The following is a 19,318-nucleotide window of genomic DNA, read 5'->3' as shown; positions in this document are numbered from 1 at the left end:
TTTTTCAGGGGAGAGAAGTTAAAAAATAAGGATGTAAAAGCTACCTTTCTTTTCCTTCTCTTTTGAAGAGGTGACAGCAAATCTAGCCTCCTAGTTCTATTTCAAGATGCTTGAGATCACACATGGTATTCAGAATTCAGAATCACTTTGAAGATAATGTGAAGGATTTCTGATTCAAAATTAATATCTTGTCTGTGTTAATGCTCTAGGGCTGTTAGCAAGAAAACAAAAAAAATAAAATAAAATTAATCCCAAATTATCCATGTGACTGGTTAAACAAAGTCTAGTACCTTATTCAAGAGCCATTTCCTTAAATCCGTCTTCTTAACTCTAATAAACGTGCCCTTGAGATCAACAGTAGCTCTGTTTTCTCCCCGAAACCAATGTAATTGAGCTTATATGTACCCCTGATTGTTAGAAAAGAAGCAAAGGCCAAGCTCAGAGTGGACAAGCCTTCCCTCAGGGTAAGAAAGAGGCTACTAGAGGCTGTGGGCTACGTGCAAAAGGAGGATAGAGAGAAGAGTATGAGAAACCCTGGTGTTTCAATGCTAGGCGGAAGAGAAGTGGAGACAAGGAAAAAATCTTTGCAGCTAGATGTTGGTAACCAGGGGTTTCACTAGTAGAGCAGGGTCAGTGATACAGCAGAGAAAATAAAAGACCACCTGCAATACTGCAGGCTCCATATCCATAGAAACATTTAGGTATTCAGTTGTTGATTAAGTGCTAAAGCTGTAGTTTATTAACCTAAGCATCATTTTGAATCTGGCTCTAAGTCAAAAAGACCGTGTACTAGTAAACAGAAAGGATCTATGCCTGTTCGCTGGCCCTGAGAATAAACTTCCTTGTGTGTTGTGCATCCACATAGCTGAACTGACTTCCCCTTCATTGGTGCTGCCTCTGGGGATGAGCCCATACTGTCCCCCACGTTGTACCCTGGCATCTTCTGGAAAAGCACGGTTTGGCCTTGGTGAAAACAATGTTGAGGACTGTCAGCAATAGTACTGACTGTGTCCCAGCACTCCAGCCCGTGCCCTGGCACCGTTTCATTTACTTTATTTCACGGGCCAATAGGTGCGCGTAACACATGCAATAGCAACTCTCCATGTGACAAAATACCCGTGTCCTTTGAACACCAAAGAGCTGGAACCAAAGTCTAAAGGTTTTAAAAGAACAGTATGCCAGTAAAAGAAAGACAGCCAGTGGCCAAACGGCACTACTGACCCTCCCTAGAAGCGGATCACCAGGGGATCTGCGGGTGTTGGCTGGGTCCCAGTGGCGGTGGGCAGCAGGGCTGCAAATGCGTGCTGTGTGGCACCGTCTCCCAAGCGAGGAGTAAACGGCACAAGCCCGAGGAGACGACAGGCCTTTCCCCCGTCAGCTCGCTGACAGGCCGCCAAGCCTTGCCTCCCCGCCCCAGCGAGGGCGATCCCAGCGCCGGCCGCCCCAGCTCTTCCCGGCTGGAAGCGATCAGGAAGGGCTCCATCTTCTGCGCCGTAATCGCCAGCAGCTGCGAGCCCGGGCCCTCCCCGCGGCCGCCCTCTGCCCGCCGGCTACTAAAGGCTGCAGCGCAGGGGCCCGACCTGCGCGCCCCCGCCCCACCCGGCCTTGCCGCGGCCCCCCCGCTCCGCAGATAACCGCGGCTCCCGCCTCCCCCCGGCTCTTCCCAACCCGCCCAGCGCCCAGTCGCCCCGTCTCAGCAGCCGCTCTCCAGGCGCCAGCTGCCTCTCGCCGCGGCGCGGGCGAGGATGGCTCGGAAGCCCGGGAACTTTCTGCAGGAGGCCTCTCACCAAATCGTCGCCGGAGGCTCGGCGGGTAAGTGGCGCGTTCCTCCCGGGCAGGGAGGGTCTGACCGTCGCCCGCCAAGCTGAGGTGAAGTGAGCCGCGCCGCCGCCCCCTCACCGCTCTCCTCAGGCGCAGGAGCGGCGGCAGGGAACGGCCTGGCTCGGCGGTGGCGGCTCCTCCCTCCGCCGGGCGGCGCGGGCGGGCCCCTGAGGGGTCCCGGGGGCGGGAGCGGCGCGGCCGGGCCGCGGCCGTAACTTCTGTAACTCTGCTCGGGGGATGGTGAAGGGGCACCTCCCCGGCCCTGCGGTGTATCTCTGCCAAACACGCCCTGACAGCCCCTCGGGTGATAAGGGCGGCAGGGAGGCCCCCTTCAACCGCAAGAGCCATGGGTGTCCCCTCCACAGCCTCCCTGGTGGGTGGCAGTTGGGCTTCCCTTGCTCGAGGCTGACTGAGCCAGTAACTTTCACAATAAATTTTAATGCCAGCCTTTGCAATCTGCCAGCAGTGCATTGATGCAGGACAGAAAGTGGTGTTCCCCTTCTCAAATGCCTTCCCCCTGTTGCTGCCTTACAGAGAAACCAATACAGGGCTGCAGTGGAAATGTATTTCTGTTTGTTTGCTAATGCTTTTAGGAATGTCGCTGTTGCTAATTCATCACACTATTTGTACTGCAAAGGACAAATATCAAAACAGAATGCATCTGCTTAGCAGTGAAAGCATTGCTAGTTAATTTCTTCAGTTTGTTTTCCCTAAATCAGAATCAAGCTCAAATATTTATGTCAGCCTGCCTTGTAGGGAATATTTACAAAATATCCTGCTTTTTCAGTGTATATATGTAAATCCTGTTAGGATTTCAACTATGTAGTGTGTTTTTAAGTGTTCTTTAGTGTCTCTTCCGGGATCAAAATGCTGTTTGCTGTGTTATGTTTTAATTAAGAGGAAAACTACATGGTAACACTGCTGTGTCTTACATAATGCTTTGGCACAAGCAAAATTCTCTGGGTGAGTACTGTGGGACCCTGACACTGCATGTGAGCTGAGGCTCCGTTCCCTCTAATTCCCCTGCTGCCCCTAAATCCACTTTTATGCATTCCTGCCACCAACAGACATCTGAGCGCTTCCTTTTTATGCCCATGACTCTGCATGTCCTTTGTTTTCAGCCTTCTGCTTTGGCATAGAGAGATGTCACAGCAGAAGTGGAGAGGTTGGCTGTCCTGGCCCTTCCAGTGTGTTGTATGATGGTGTTTACGTAGCTCTCTTGCAGCCTTGGAAATCCTAAAGCTTTTTTAGATTCTGCTTGGTACCATCCCCACCCGTCCCTTAGCAGAAAAAGGAAACGTTTAATCTGTACTAGCCTGTTGAAGGCTCTTCATACATGAAGGGATACTGAGGTGCTTTGCAACTAGATGTTTTGCAAGATGACAAATTTATCTGCCTATAGCAGAGGGCCCATGCCTTAGTGATTCAGATCGATTTAACTCGGTATCTTCCCATCCTCTGGCAGTAGCCTGTTTTCTTTACAGGCTCTCTTTGTTCATAGAAGTACGGACAGTTTGGCTAACACACTGGTGGAAAGAAAAGTCATTTAGATAAGGGCAAAGTTTTACAGAAGGACTAGAACTGGAAAGTGAGTGTGTTTGAGGGTTGTGTGGTGAAAAGACAGTATGAAAACTGTTTGCTGATCTAGTAGGCATAAGTGTTAAGGTGAGAGAAGTCTCAATTCAAGGAGACAACTGATCTGCACTTAACGCTCTTCTAAGGTATAAGATGGGAAGCCTGTTGAATCTAGTCCAGAGGCATACTGTTAAAAGGTGCTTGCATCCTTTTGCTTGGTTTCCTGACAGGCCAGCAGCATCCATCACTAGCCTTAAATCTGTAGAGGAATTTCTACTCATTGGTTTTGAAATAAACCAGTAAGGACTGTTCTCTACTTCTGAACAACACTAAAATTATACCAGAGGGATTGGTAAACATTTGGCTCAAAGTGGAGTTCTAAGGTATTAGCAGGAAATGGATTAAACTTGAAAACTTGCTTGACAGATGCTTAAAACTCCTGTTGAGTGTTTTTCTTGGTGATTTATAGAGAAGATAGAAGAGGAAGGCAGTAGCTTTGAGGTCTTCAGTCTAAAGGTTAAATATCTCAGGCAAGTGTGGATCTAACACGGAAAAGGTGGAAGAAGAAAGGAAGGGATGGATGGTGTGAGTTGTTGACGGTGTACTTAGTATTTCATCCTAGTGAGGGAGCTGGTTGTCTGAACTTAGTTTTCCAGTATCACTTTAGATACCCTCTATATTACTTTTGGCTGCTTCTGCAGAAGGACGTAGGGCTCTTATAGGTGCTTTGTCATATTTATGGGCCTCATGTGAATGTCACAGATATCCTAGCCTGCCTTTCCTACCTGTACCACAGCCTGGTATTTAGAAGGAAACTGGTAAAAAAACCCAACCCAACATTGTGGTGAACTAATGTTTAGATTTTTAAGAAGTTCTGATCATCTTAACTCGTCTAGTTAAGCACAAGGAATGTATGAAGCTGCTTGTAAGAAAGGTGCTGTAGGTTGGTGTCTTTGTCAAAACAATGACAGGAAAGTAGCGAGGCAGTTGGGCAATGAACTGCACTGCAGAATAGGTGTAACTGAAGGGTCAGAAATATTGTCTGCGTAAGTAAAATGAGAGGTTATTTTGCATCTGCATGTCTGATGCAAACGATCTGATAAGAAGTGATTCTGCTAGGTCGAGTGGAAAATGATTAGAGATAAGCCTAAGCTGTCAGAACAGAAAGAAAGGGATTTTTGAAGCTTTATGGAAGATGACAGAACTTGTTCATAGACTTAATAAAGACAGGGGAAGGGGAAAGAAAGAAATCAAGCATGACCCCTAGTCTACAGGACTGATAAAATGGAAGATACTGGCCTGCTGAAGGAAGGAGAAATGAAAGTATTCAGCATTGTAAAGGAAAAGGTTTAAGCATACCACTGGCTATCTGAGGTATTTCTAAGTTAAACTTGAATGGCTCTGTGCTGTAATTGAACTGTAAAACTTAAGCATGACAGGATCTCGTGCCTACTTGTGCCTGTGCCAAGGGCTGCATCTGCTTCCGCATGGCTCGTAATTTAACATGAAGTTAAATTAAACTGAAAGCTCTGCTTCCTGAAGGTGAAATCAATCTTAAATAGGAACAAAGCCTTACTTGGTCTTGGTTTATGTTCTTTCTGCTAGCATTCAGTTTGCTCCCATCTTTCAGATTCCTGAATGGAGGTTAATAGCATTATTGAAAATACTTGGTTTTGTTTGCTTGCCTGGGTGTATGACAATAGTAAGGAACAGGACTTTGATTGAAATGTAATTGGGACACCTTGTTAGTAAGTTTGGTCCATTCTAGTACAGTGAACTACAGACATAATCCTTTTCTCTAGTAGTTAATTAGTAAACTAAGGCTATGTGGAATTTATAAGGGGGGGGGGGAAAGAAAATAAATTCTCTAAACTGTAAGAATCACTGGGGAAAGAACAAATTGTGAATATCTAAATTTATTTCCTTAGACTTATAGTAATTCTTCAAAAGGCAATTTGAGAAGTCCAGTGAATGCATGGTTCAAGTCACAGGAAGAATTGTTTCTATAATTCACAAGGATCAAAAAAATCCTTGCTTTGTCCGCCTGTATGGAAAAGGCAGAAATTAAAATAAGTGTTGCATACAAAATCAATAGTCCTCTATCCTTATAGAGAGGAACTGAATACTGCAAAGTATGTTGTGTGATACCCAGGTTGATTTGCCAAGACATCCTTGTAAGAGTTCTGAGTGAGTTTGAATTACAAAGTATCACTGTAAACAATTGCACAGATGACTCTTGGCTGAATATTGTTACCCCGAAGGTTTTAGGATGCTGCTACTTGGTATAGGTATATTCTTGTTTTTTAATAACAAAAGGTTGCAGATGGAGACAATTAGCTAAACACACAGGTAACATTGTTTCATTTATATTTAGTTCGTATGCTCACTGCTCTTGCTTCCGTACACTTGCAAATAAATAAGATATAAACAGTTTTAATTTTGAAGTTAAAATTTTGAAGAATTGACTTAATACATGTAGTAGGTGATAAACAGAAAGATGACATATTTTTCCAATCTGCAATATTTAACTGGTCTTTAAGTACTTTTCTGCAGTAATTCAGCGTGTTTCTCTTCCTAATTCCATTTAATAAATGAATGTGAATTATTGGCTTTCTCTTACTGCAAAATGAACATGGGAGAGTCGGAATAAAATGAGCCTTTTAAAAAAAATTACTTTGTAAGAATAACTGGAGCTGGTCTTTTCCCCCTATTCTTCCTTTTTTCATGAAACAGCAGGGTTTCTGCCTCTCTGGACCTCTTGGCTTCGATTTTTTTTATTTTTTTTTTGGAAAGAGTTAGGTTTCCAGCTGCATTGAAATCTAATAGGATTTTGGAGTCTAATTCTCTTAAGCTTCTTTGAAAGTCCAAACCTTTTCTTGTGAGAGGTGTTTTATTTCAGGAGTAGACAGAGTTGATTATCCTGGATAGCAGCAACTCCTTTGAATCAGATCTATAAGCACAAAGGCCAATTGTCAAAGTAAGACTGTTGGATGCAAATAAAATATTAAAAACAGTGTTTGGTATTCCAATGACCAGGGGCATTAGGCAGATGAACATCACTACAAGGTATGCTAGCCATCGTACTCTGCGAAACACCTCAGGTTATTTGGTCCCTATGAATAGGAGAGGGAGTGTGATAGATGTACAGGAAGCACTTTAAACAGCAGGAAAACTGGTTAATTCTCCCTTTTTCTTATTTTCCCCTGCTAGGTGTTTAAGTAACTTGTTTTGATTATTTTGCTGATGCTTTTCTGGGAATTAAAGTTAGGATGAGTGTTCTATGTTTTCTTAGCTGCTTTTTTCTTGCTTTTAAGCCATGCAATTAGCATTCACATGTGATTAAAATAATCACTTAATGCTCAGAGGTAATTCAACTAGCTAAGTACTTAACTAAACCTTGTAACTATCTTGACTTGAAATCATAATACTTTAAAGTGCTTAAACCTTCCTCTTAAGTCTTTTAAGGCTGAAATATCTAAGACTACAGTATGTGCTCGTTGTCTTTCACTGCCTGTATTTGGCATTTTGGATGCTAACAAAGACCGCTTCTATTAAAAAGCTAAGGGTGGTAAGCAGTCAAATAGAATGCTTTCTTGAAACTAATACTACAGGTTAAAGTATTCCAAGGAAACACACTTGATCCTACCAGTGAGGCCAATTTTCTCTACTAGGCTGCGAAACTCATAGTGTGCTACCTGTGGTTGGACTTAAAGCTTCAGAGGGGAGTTGCTTAGTTGGCAATATGTTGAGGAGAACTTTGAGTGAAGAGAAGGCAAAGGAAGGTTAAGTGTTTGTAACCTGAGATCAGATATCCTGAATCTCCTTAAGTATGCTCCTAAGAATCTGGAGGATGTAGGAACAGTCAGGAAGTTAAGACTTGAAGATTTCTATCTGTTTCTGCTCAACCATCCCCTCATGCTGTGTTTTACAAAACATGCCGAAAAGAAAATGTGAAATACCTTTGCAAAAAGTCAATGCAACCCCTATGGCTTTCACCATTATACAGTTCAGAGAGGGGAATATGGTATTCAGGACAGTTTATGACTTCAGTGGGTCCCTGGGAATAAGGAACAGCCACTTGGGAAGCTCACAGAAACTGGTGCTAGTTTTGAAGTCAGTATTGTTGAATTGCTGACCCATGTCTTCTGAGCCCTTGAAAACCAGGTAAAATAATGTTTTTCATCCCATGAGAACGTACCTCCATGCTGAAGACCAGTGCAGCAGCCAGGTAGCTGAGGGTATGCAGAATGCTATGTAAGGAACCAGCGGCAGTTACCTTGTGACATTCCCCAGCAGAAATTTTTAAGAGTATCTCCCAACCTACTGTAGCATTTCAAACTTTAATTTTGTAAGTAACATTTTTCAGTCTCTGAGCCTCCCCTTTTCTACTAGCTGATAATACTAAAAATTCACCCCTGAATCTGAAAGACAGATTGGAATATTTGCTTCATATACATCTTCCTTAATTAAAAGTGTTGTGGGGTTGTCTCAGAAAACCTTGTTTAATTTTAGTGGGAACTAATGAAATCCTTGTGGGCTATCATACACTGTGCTGAACATGCAAATCTGGCAGCTAGCAAAATTCCTATAAATTTTCAGACAATTAGTAATTTGAAAAAAACAGTATTCCTGCAGTATACTTCTAGTTTAAATGGAGCAAATGAAAACCTCTGTATGTAGTGCTTATGGTGAACTGATGTTTTTTGATCAAGTCATTGCAGTGTACTGAGAAGTTATGAACACCTTTGGTTCTGAAGAACGTTATGAAGAGTTTGGAACTCTTCAATGTGTTTCATGCAATGTGTTTTTTAAATGTAATAGTGTTTCTGTGGAGGTTAAGATATGAAGAAGTAATTCTTAGACATTTATGTGACAGTAGCAAAAACAAACTAAGACTCTTCATAACTTTTAACTTGTCACGATACCTGTTGTGCGCTTAGTACTTACTGTAGAAACTGGGACCTTGAAAAGATGAAGTTTTTGTCTGTGGGCTTAGAAATTGCACATAACAAACTACTTGTTGAACCTGGGGGTTAAATTTCAAACTAAGCTAGTGTTGCCTTGTTCTGATACTCACCATTGGTTTCAGCATCCTGCAGCAAACTCATCAGTCCTGTTCTGTCTTTGTTCCAAGAGAAACACTGGGGAAAGCATGAGGGTTTTGAGAAAGGGTATATATTTTCTACTGCTTTTAGTATAACATGTTTGGTGTTTTTTTTTTTTTAAAAAAAACCAAACAAAACCCCGACCAAACGACCAACCCCAAACCTCAAAAACGAGTAATGAAGTTACTCGTACTCATTTGCTCTATTGCCCACGAGATGGCAGTGTAATACTACAAAAAGATGCTAAATGTGGTATTTCCTATGGGTGGGAGAGGAATAAAAGTGTCTGAACCTGTTGCAGGTGAGAAGATCAGCATATGTCACTTTGGATGATAATATGTGAAAGCAAAGCTTAAAGATATAAAACAAATAATGATCAATAAATGCTGATTTCATAAGTGTACTGCAAAACCAATGGCACTGAATTTGACTTTCCTTGAATCAACTGCAAAAATTGTAAATGGTGATATATCGTTGGTAAAGGTCAAAAGATGGTCCTAAGGCTAAGACAGTACGTATAAATCAGTGAACTTGGGATAAAGTTCCGGTCCAGTGGAATTCATGTGCAACTAGCTACTGATTTCCACAGAGTGAGGATTTTGTGTCTTCATGATTTTAATTTTACCATATATTTTATGTGATATTGCAGAAATATCTTTGAACTCTCAATGCCCATCTATAAATGAAGTGAAGACTGCTGTGTTACAAGTGGCTGTAAGCCTATGTTAACTTCTTTCAGGTATTGGCAGGAATGAGACATAAAGCAGAGCATAAAAGCTTAATAAGATGTACTTTTGCAGAACAAACTCTAAATATTTTGTTGTCAGATTTCCAAGTTAAAGAATAGTACTTATTTTACATGGAAAAGCAAATAGGTAGTCAAAATAATTAATACTGGAGCACGCCTGTTGTAAAGGCAGAAATGCTTTGCTGCAGAGGCAGTTCTGAAAGTTGATGCAAGTTCTTGTGAGCAAAGATTATATTAGGGCAAAGAAAAACTTTTCATTTCTGTCTTTGTTGTTTCATCAGTTGTGCTTAGTGACCAATGTTCATGTTCAAATACATATTAAATTGTCATAACGCAAAGGCTAATTATGTAATAAGAATAAAATTCTAATGTATAGAATTTTGATAGCAGTCCATGTATTTCTGTGTCAACGTTCTAGGAAGGAGAAAGAAAACTGGTGCTAATTACTTCTGTGCAGCAAATCTGGGAATTTTGCCTGTTAAGTGGTGTTACCAATTTTCCTGTAACTGTAGCTCATTTCCTGTGACGTTACCTTGGATGTCCTTCTTATACTTGTGAACATTCTTTCTTATGCTTATTACTCTTCTATTTCAAGCTAGCAAGGTGTGAGACACTCAAAATCATACCACTGAGACTGGAAGCACTCATTTGTTACATGATTGACTCTGAAATTCTCTCTGAAAACTGGGTATATTAACCTAAACTCCTCAGACTGGCCTAAGTATTATGATTAAGGTTGATATGAATTAAAAGTGCTGAAAGAACTAAAGACAAGTAGGAAAAACTGCTGCCTTTTCAGATAGTGATGTGACTCCTAGAACCTGGAAGTGCTGAAAATCAATATTGTAATGAATGGAGAGAATTGACAACGGTTTCATTATAGGGATGCTTCTAAGTATTTTCAAGTATCTGCATCTTGATTCATAAAGGCCTTAAATCTTTTCTGCTTCAACTGGAGTTGAAAATGTAGAATTAATTTTTTTCTCCTCTAAGGAGATGAATTGTCATTTGCTGCTTGTAGAAACCATCACTGGTCCTGTTGATGGATAAAACAAATCAATACTCTTTTTCTATAATCAGCTTTCACCCTCTCATGCCTTATTATCATTTATGCAAGAAAGCGTTAAACATCAGTCATTATAATATAATAGTCTCTGTGCTGACAGTCTGTAGTACAAGTCAACTGCTTTTGTTGTGTTTGAAGTGGAATAGTTGCAGGACAAGTACCTGCCATTTTTCCTGCAGTATGTCTTGTCCTGGGGCTCATTATGATTAGATATAATTTCACCAACATCTGAAACATCTAAAGCTTTAACTGTCTATAGTGTCTTTAACTGTCTATAGTGGTGATTTTCTGATAAGAAAATATGGTTATATCTTAGAAACTCTGAATGTTGTTAAGTCCCGCCCATACAGGGGAAAGGAAACACAGGGGTAATTAGCCTTTAGATCTGCTTTTCAGTCATTGAACTACACTGTTAACAGCTGCTTTTGTTTTTCCTCTGGATCCTTTTCAATCTGCCAATTTTTGGCAGGAAACATAGTTTATGGGTCATCTTTCAGCCTTTAGTCAATGGAGCATTTCCCAGTTCAGGGTGTTATCCTAGTTTCCTGGGCTTTTTGCTGTTTTTATTATACTGAAGTGTGCTGACGTGTGACTGGTGTCCCCAAACAGCAACACTCCCAAAAGCAAAAGGAGAGCCTTAGCAGTACTTTCAGTTTGAGAAAATTCTTTACAGTATTTATCTTACTTCCTCTTAGAGCTAATTTTAAGGGGTTTTGTGACAAAGTTTTACTTATTCTTCTATTACCAAAAATTCTTTTTTAATATTTAGCTAGAGGTTTAATTTTCAAAATTAATATGTTTTGAATGTATAGTAAAATTGCTCAACTTTATTTTTTCAGCTGACTCAAGATAGCATGCTGAACTTGGTAAAACATGAAAGGCATGGTTTAAAAAACCCAAACAAACACAAAACAAAAAAAAACCAAAACAGCAACAGAAAACCCCAAACCCAAATGATGGTTCTAACTGCCATAATCATATACACAGAAACCAAATTTAACTCTTTATTATGGGTTTTGTGATACTTGTATCTTCCAGCTTGTGGAGTTACGTGATTTAGTTTCAAAACTTGAGTTTGATTAAAACTCAAATTTTAAAAAAACAACAAAAAAAAAACCCCTCACAACAACCTATCTTCAGTGATGTGGCATTAAAGCTTGAAATGATGAATTGTAAAGGCTTTAAGAACCTAAAAACCAAAGTTTAAAGATGGCTCTCATGATTTTTTAGATGAATTTGGGGTCTGAGCCATGAGGTTGTGAATGCTTGAGGCTGGTGATGACACACTAGCCTTTTTTAGGTTGGTTATATATATCTTCTCTACAGGAAGGTTTGCAATACTGCCTTGTATGTGATGGTATATAAACATATGCTTAATGTAACCTTGTGGCAACAAGTAGAAAACAAAGCACTGGGCTGCTTATAGGTTGTTAGAAGAATTTGTTTTCCAAAACAGTGCTTTATTATAGATGCATGGTCAACATGGTCTTGTAAGAGTATATACACCATAGTTTTGTCAGAATTGCATAAAAACGTGAACAAGAGTGTTTGCCTTGCTCATGCTGCACATCCTAAACATTGTGTCCAGCACCCTTTTTCGATGTTTCTGCGATCATATCCTTGGTAGTCTCCATCTCTAGACTGCAGTTCCTCATCAAAAAGAGTGCTTGCATAAAGGAATCAGGAGTATTTTGAGAAGAAAAGACTTCTGGAAGAACCTGGGAGCTCTGAGAGTCCTCAGAGTCCTGCTCTTCACTCGTTTCCGGGTCTGTGGTTAAAAAGCCAAAGCAATGGGAGTTTTAAAGTATTGTGTTGTATGGATGAGAGCTTTATTTGCTTCTCCTAAATGGGATTAGGATTCTGAATGGTGTTGGGGTTGTTGAATTAAGCAGGGAAGATGTGGTTGCCACTTATTCATGATACCTGTTAGTAAAAATTTTTACATAGCCAAACTGTAATGCTGACTGGGTAATGAGACAGTCCTTGCTTAAAACAGCCTCTACTGTGCTTTTTTTTCCTAAGCAGTGAAGAAAACAAGTATCAAGATACAACATGCTTTATCTGGCATATTCTTCCTTAGTGTGAAGTATGATGATGACAATTCTAGATGACAAAAAGGAAACAAATCCATCTTTTCTGCTGATTTGTCAGCAAACTTTTGTCCTTTCTGCAAAATTATATTTCTTAATATGATAAGAAATACAGCTTTAGACATATCTAAAAGGGCAGAAGAAAGCATATGGGATTTCTGCAAATATAAAACAATTAATATTGTTAGAGACTAGACTAAATGGAAAGAAATGTCTTATTTAGAGTATGAAACTCTTCTAAGTTAATGTCCGTAAAGTTTAAATTAGTTCAGACTTTTTGTATTAGAATAAATGTTTCCTTTTAAAAAAGCATAATAATCATAATCAAGACTAAATTTGTTCTGTTACTTATTTTCAAAATGATTGTACATGTTTAGCAGACTTTTGATTTAAATCCCTAGGGATATATTGGAGACAGATGTTTAGATGACCTCATGTTTAAAGTAAAGTTATATTTGGACACTAGATCAAATTTTCCTTAAAATCTTTCCTTATATGTTACATTGTGGAGGGGTGCAGAGAGTATTGAAAGATTTATGTTGAAAATGTACTGCTTTATTTTAAAAAATAGTTATTAGAGTTCAGTAGATTTTATTTCATGGGATCCTCAAAAGCACAAAATGTCTGATTATGAAACAGTATGTTTACAAATGAAAATATTGTTTCTTGTTGGAGAGCTAAATGGGAAACAGACTTCTCTAAAAGTTCCTTGAATTCAAAAGCAAATTTACCATGTCATTTATACCTTCCGCCCAAACTTGTTTAAGACTACAGTAGAACTTAAAATGTACTATCAGTTGAAGAGTGCATAACAGGACATAACAGTAGCTGGTATTTTTACTACTCTCTGCTTTTGAACAAGTAATAGTTTTTTATGAAGCTGCAGTTAATGTCATAGTGTGAATGGCTATGCTGGTTTCATATGTGGCACTGAATAACATTTTGGAAAAAGTCTTCAATGTTTCATCAAGTCATGTTTATCAAAATTGACCTGTTGAAAACTTATTGATTGACAGATAAAAAGCCTCTTCAGTCTTTTGAAGTTTATATAGGCAACACTGGCTTTTAAGGTGTTTTGTTAGATAAAAAAGTTACCGAGTTGTTGAAATTCTGCCATTTGTAATTGTAACTGAAGTATCATAGCAATAGAAGTATAGCTATTTTTGTCACTGCCAATTATCTTTTCCCCAAATACTCCTTTACTGGCAGAATACTTTTCTTTGTAGGCTGACACAAAGGTTGCACTAAAAGATTAATCAGATGCTTGGCACATGGACTGCAAAATACACTTTGCCCAGACCTCATGTGAACACTTCTGTGGGACAGTGTTTTTTATTGTTTTCTGTCATTTGTGATTAGGAAGGTTGATGTAGCCAGCAGAGCTCAGCAATGTATTTTGTTCTGAGCAGACCTTAAATTTAGGCAGCAAATACAGCATTTTTCAGTAATCTCATTGAGGTCCACTGGATTAGAGCCAGTGTAGCTGTCTCCTGCAAAAAACTTAAATTGCTTTGCAGTATTTGGAGCCTCTTCTTTCATGTAAGAATGGATATTTGGTCAACACTGGTATAAAAGTTAGATCTCTGCTTCACAAAGGGAGTGAAAGGAAGAGATCTCATCCTGTTCCTGAAAAAGGAGCTTTTATTCTGTCTTGTTCTTCTAGGGTTTGTTGCTATTAGGTGAATGTTGATGTACAAATGTGTATTAGGCATGGGCAATAACTGTTTTGCACAGCATGGATCTAATCAAAGCCTAGTGAATGAATGTGTGGTACCTATGTGACGCCATCTACTGTAAGCAGACATTATTTTAAGTTTTTCTTCCTGAATCAAGATTTGGTATTTACTTTATAACTCTGGAAAACAAATGGAAAAGATTCTTCTAAAAATTAATGAAAATTAACACACTTTTGCACAAAAATAGGATGATACCTGGTAATTCCCACACAAACTAAAAGAAAATGTGACCCCCTGTTGAAGCGGTATATAAATGGGACTCCTTTTCTATATTTGTGTGTATAAAAATTCAATCTGTTTATAGATCTGGAAAATCTATAAAATGTGTCATCTACCCTGTATTGAACATTAAGATTTGATGTTTTTTCTGTAACATTGTACTTACTTGAAATTCAAAGATTTCTGGTAGCTAAGTAATAAACAGAAGGATTACACAAACTCTAAGCAAAAGTAGTTTCTGAAAATGAATAGGGAAAAATAAGTTTATTAAACTCCAGTTTATGCAAACAGAAGAAAAAAGTGGCCGCAAAATTGGAGCAGATAGCCCTTAAACATCCACTAAAAGTGTCACTTGTCAAAATTGCTGGTATGAAGATAAGGGGCACTGTAGAATGAACTTTAAATTTTGCTGATAAAACATCTTTTACATTGTGTTGGTTAGATATTGTCTACACAAAGATTTTCTACATTCAGAAATGTTCTTTAAAAGTGCTGCAAGAATATTGCTCAGTTGACACAACACTTCTAGTCGGACTAGTCATTTGCTTAGTCTTGCAGTCCTAGAGTGAATGCTTGGAATTGGGCTGAAGTAACTTAGGCAACAACCTTTTGTTTGTGTAGCATGATCTTACTAGTCATTATATAACAGCCTGGTCCTTCTTTCTCCATATCAATGTATACTTTATTCAGTGAATGGAAAGAATAATGGCTTTCTATTGAAATACTCATCTTCTCATGTAATATGTTATCACTTACGCATACAACACCTGACTATTTTTTCCTTGATTATGCATGAATCTCCTTATGCTACTTGAGTATTTTCACTGAAGACTTGGTTGGTGCGTTGAGATTTGCAGGAGTCTCTGGCACCTCAAGATATACATCACCTGCAAGTAAAGTAGATATGTTTACTAGGATGCTATGAATGTTTTATGCAACTTGTAGAGAGGCAGGGACGTAATCCTAGGAGGTAGGAGGAAGAGATGGTTTTCATTGCCTTAATTGCAATGATCATCTCTTTTAAATTTTTCTCCTTGCCTATAGTCCTCTGTTTCCTTAACTGTGCATCTTCCAACTATTTTGAAGTAGAAGGGACCCTAAAGACTAAATGCTACTTTCTTACTCTGACTGAGCTGTAAGCATTCTGTGTGCTGAATGGGGGTAACATTCTTCAGGTAAAACCACTGCAGTCAACTAGAGCTGGTATCACAATTATGACAGCTCAGTCTTAAACTGATCTTTTTCTGTTCAGTCTTAATCTTTGTTTCCTACACTTTAATTAATCTTTATAATTGCACCTAGAACTGTAATTGCCAAACCTGTGAAGAACTGAAAAATGGAGAGAGAGAGAAAGTCAGTGTTCTATCAATCCCCTCTTTGGTGGGACATCAATAGGGCTGGAACCTTATCTAGTGCAACTGGAATTGGGGATAGCTTGCTTTGCCTTTATTTTGACAACAAACTCTATGGTTAGGGAATTAAATTCAGACAGGAATAAATCACTGTATTACATTTTGTATGATGGTTGAACTGTTTGTAAAGCTTGAACATATTTTGTGTTTGCTAATTGTTTTGTAAACTTTTCAGTATTCAACTTTGTAGTATAAATAGCTTTGACTATGGATAAGATTTAGACTGCCTGCATTCCACATAAGAAAAACTGGGTGCTTCTAACTTATTGAACAATTCAGAACAGACCCAGGAGATTAATGAGACCAGTGAAAGAGCTGAGACCCTCCTTGGCTTGTAGCCCAAGGAACCAAGAAAACTGTATTTTTCCTAGAGTGGTTTTTTCACCAGGCTGTAAAACTGGGTTCATTCTTGCTCTCTTTCTAGGTCTTTGAGTCTTGCAATCACTTTTTGCATAGCAGTACACATCAAACATGGGAGAGAGTAACTGTATATGCAGTGGCCCTGGTGGTCAGTCAAGTCTTCTGAAAGGTGAAATAATATGTTTGATTTTTTTAGCTGAGGGCAGCCTTAGGCATAATGGTTTTTCTTTCTGGACCCTAACACATTAACCTGTCATGTGTACTTCCAGGGGAACTGGAGGTGCCTGAACCATGAGACTAATCAGTATCTCAATTCCACAGAAATCAATGGAAGTTACTCTTTCCCTGAACCTCTTAACTATACTACATCTGTGTCAGATATCCTGTGGTGTCCAGCATGTCAACATACTCACTACTAGCTCCAGGTGGCTGCTCCCTGTATGTGTACAGGAGCTGAATTATTTCACTGGCTGTGGGCTCGGGAGCTCTGAAGTGTCCTGTTGAAGTCAGGCAGCAACTTTCTAAGTATTGGAGTGCCCTAAAGTATATAGGCAACTAACTTTTTATTTAATTTGAGCATCTAAAACTGAGTGCCTAAAAGCATATATCAAGTAATTTGAATAAAACAGGCCTTATTTTCAATTACAACTCACTGAAGTTAGCAGGAAGAGAATGGTGACTAGTTAAAGTAATCACCTATCTGGTAGGATAGACTGGTAAAGGGTTCCTATCCCAGTGACTTTGGAAGTTTTCCTCAACTGAAATACATCAATTGATTACTAGAGAAAAAAGCTATAATGATACTGGAGGAAATTATTTTGCCTTGATTTGAAGCAAAACCTAAAAGGTCACTGTCACATGCTGCTTATAGGAAAAAAGAGTTTTAAACTGGAAGAATATTCACTTTATACCAAAGTAGTTCAAAGTTTTACTTTGCTAATTGAGTATTTTTAAATAACCTTGGTAAATATTAAATTCCATAATCTAAACTTTACCACAAAAAATTACTTTTGTTGTAACTATTGCAGAATGGAGGTTAATCACAGCAGTTAAGGGTGAACAATATATAATTCATGTAAGTTTTATAAGTATAAAATACAGAAAGATCAATTGATGGACCACACAGAGCCTTGACTGTCTGATTGAAATTCAAAGTTGGTCCACCTTTAAGAAAGGGTTGGGCCAGATGACCACCAAAGATCCCCTCCCACCTAAGTTACTGATTCTAACTCTATTAGAAATGCTGTTTTTTAAGTTACTTGTAAATCTGAGACAATGTAAGTTACATCTCTATGAAATCCTGCAAAAGGCTTGAACTGATATCCCCACCTGCATTTGGACGTTAGGCTAATATATTAGAAATTTTGCTCATTTAAGAAAGTAATCCTGTAGGAAATGGTTTTTGTGATAGTTAATTATATTTCTGTTATAGTTTACATTCTTGGTTTGTACCTGTGGTGGAGAAATAATATTTCTGTAACAGGCTGTAGAGCTCATAGCTGAAAAATCCAGCCAGCTCTGAATTTGTATTTCTGAAATGTGCAACCTGTTGTCAGGTTCTTCTGGATCAGATGTATTGTTTAGTGAAAATAGCTGTATGGTGTGTAGAAGAGCATCATAAATCTCTTCTGGAAAACTGGTAACCCTGGAGTCTTACATAAAACTGCTTTCCATCCAACAAATTTAAACCTTTGCAGGGAAGGAGGAGAGCTATTCTGATGTACACCTGGCATCCTTTTCCATGAATTCTTTCATGGATGCAGTGTTCTTAACATATGTTATTTTCTGTTCTGTTCTAGAACTTTTACTCTCAAACTTAAACAAAATTCTTCTTAGTATTTGACTTCCCTTACCCCAAGTAATGTATGTAAAGTCACAGTGACACTGTTGTATTTTGGACCTGGATTCATTGGCCTTTTAACAAAGGATGTGGGGTGCATATCTGGAAATAGCTTCTTATTTGTAGTCAGTCTGGAAATGGTAGTCTTGCTGAGTGAAGAACAGGGTTTTTATGGACTCCACAGACATTAATAAACACTCTCCTGAGTTTATTGTACTAATCAAGCTAAAACCTAAGCAGTCTTCTGTCTGAGCCTATCTACATTTATCTAATAGCATTGCTGTTTTGTCTTGACTTCCTAGCTTAGACTTTGACACTGTCATACAAGTGAACTGTCAGTATTTGCCTTGGAAGCTTCTATGAACATCACAGTTATTCATTCAGTTATAGCTGGGACTTGTTCAATTTCTCTTATTTTCTATTGAGATTTGCATCCCATATGTATTAATCATCTTTGGTTGGCTTTGAGTTGGAGGCTGAACTCTGTCTTCTGGGGCTGGATTGAGCACAAGTTTCTTTCCATTGTTCAGTGCCCAGCACATATTTGTTTCTCCCCCACTTGTTGAAGGATGTAGATTGGCAACAGTCTGACAGTGCTAACATCTCATCCAGGTCTGTTTCCATTCAATGGCAGTTCCATTTGTTTTGCTTTGCTTCTGCACAGCAGCTCTAGCTTTATCTAAAACTGATGGTCATGCTTTGTACATAGAATATCAAGTGATTGTGTTATTTTTCTAAAATATGGTCTGTGCCAAGCAGGACCTAAATGGCAGGATGCACTGACTGTATACAATTGTGTGCTTTGTTTTCCTGTTTGTTCTTGCCAGAGTCCTCATGGTATCAAACCTGCTGATGGGAAAAATATTTGCTGTCAGTGATCTCTTCCAAAGTCTCTCCTGTTGTATGTAGTTTAAATATTCCTTTTTTTCATGTCTACAAACTAGGTAAATAAATGAAGGCCCTGAGCTTTTTTACACTTCTTGTAGCCAGTAAATATATCCACTCAGTTCCTTCTGCACATTCTGATGCCTAAAGCAATAAACTCCCAAGTTTTGTAGGCTGTCTTTTGAAGAAAGTTCCCTATTTACTAAGCATGAATCTTCTATATGTTGAACTTCCATGTTTCCTGGAAGTTTCCTGTACAAACTGCTCCTTGTTTAGGTTAATCCTATGGGTTATTGTATGCCAACACTTTGTGAAATTAAAACACCAGAAAGCATGCTTCCCAGTCTGATATTTCATATTTTTTCCATTTATTATTTGTTTTTACAATTAACTTGTGTAATTGGTAGAGATGAAGTTGCTTGCGTGAGCCCTTTCTTTAGCCAAAAGCTACCTATGAGAAT

At 38.9% G+C, this 19,318-nt stretch overlaps 1 protein-coding gene across 2 annotated transcripts in view; it reads left to right on the top strand.

Moving 5' to 3' along the window:
• The first annotated feature begins 1,410 nt into the window (after window positions 1-1,410).
• Window positions 1,411-19,318, top strand: part of SLC25A21 (solute carrier family 25 member 21) — a 260,560-nt gene continuing 242,652 nt past the window's right edge. The window contains exon 1 of one of the 2 annotated variants that reach the window (XM_074585185.1): window positions 1,411-1,812. In XM_074585185.1, coding sequence (XP_074441286.1) covers window positions 1,746-1,812 — 67 coding nt within the window. In that variant the 5' untranslated portion in view covers window positions 1,411-1,745. The remainder of the gene's footprint in view (window positions 1,813-19,318) is intronic. The other variant, XM_074585186.1, reaches the window with a different exon arrangement.

The sequence above is a fragment of the Larus michahellis genome, chromosome 4, assembly GCF_964199755.1.
Source record: "Larus michahellis chromosome 4, bLarMic1.1, whole genome shotgun sequence".
NCBI lineage: Eukaryota > Metazoa > Chordata > Aves > Charadriiformes > Laridae > Larus > Larus michahellis.
Note: the sequence above shows the minus strand (reverse complement) of the source record. Positions and strands in the feature narration are given on the sequence as shown.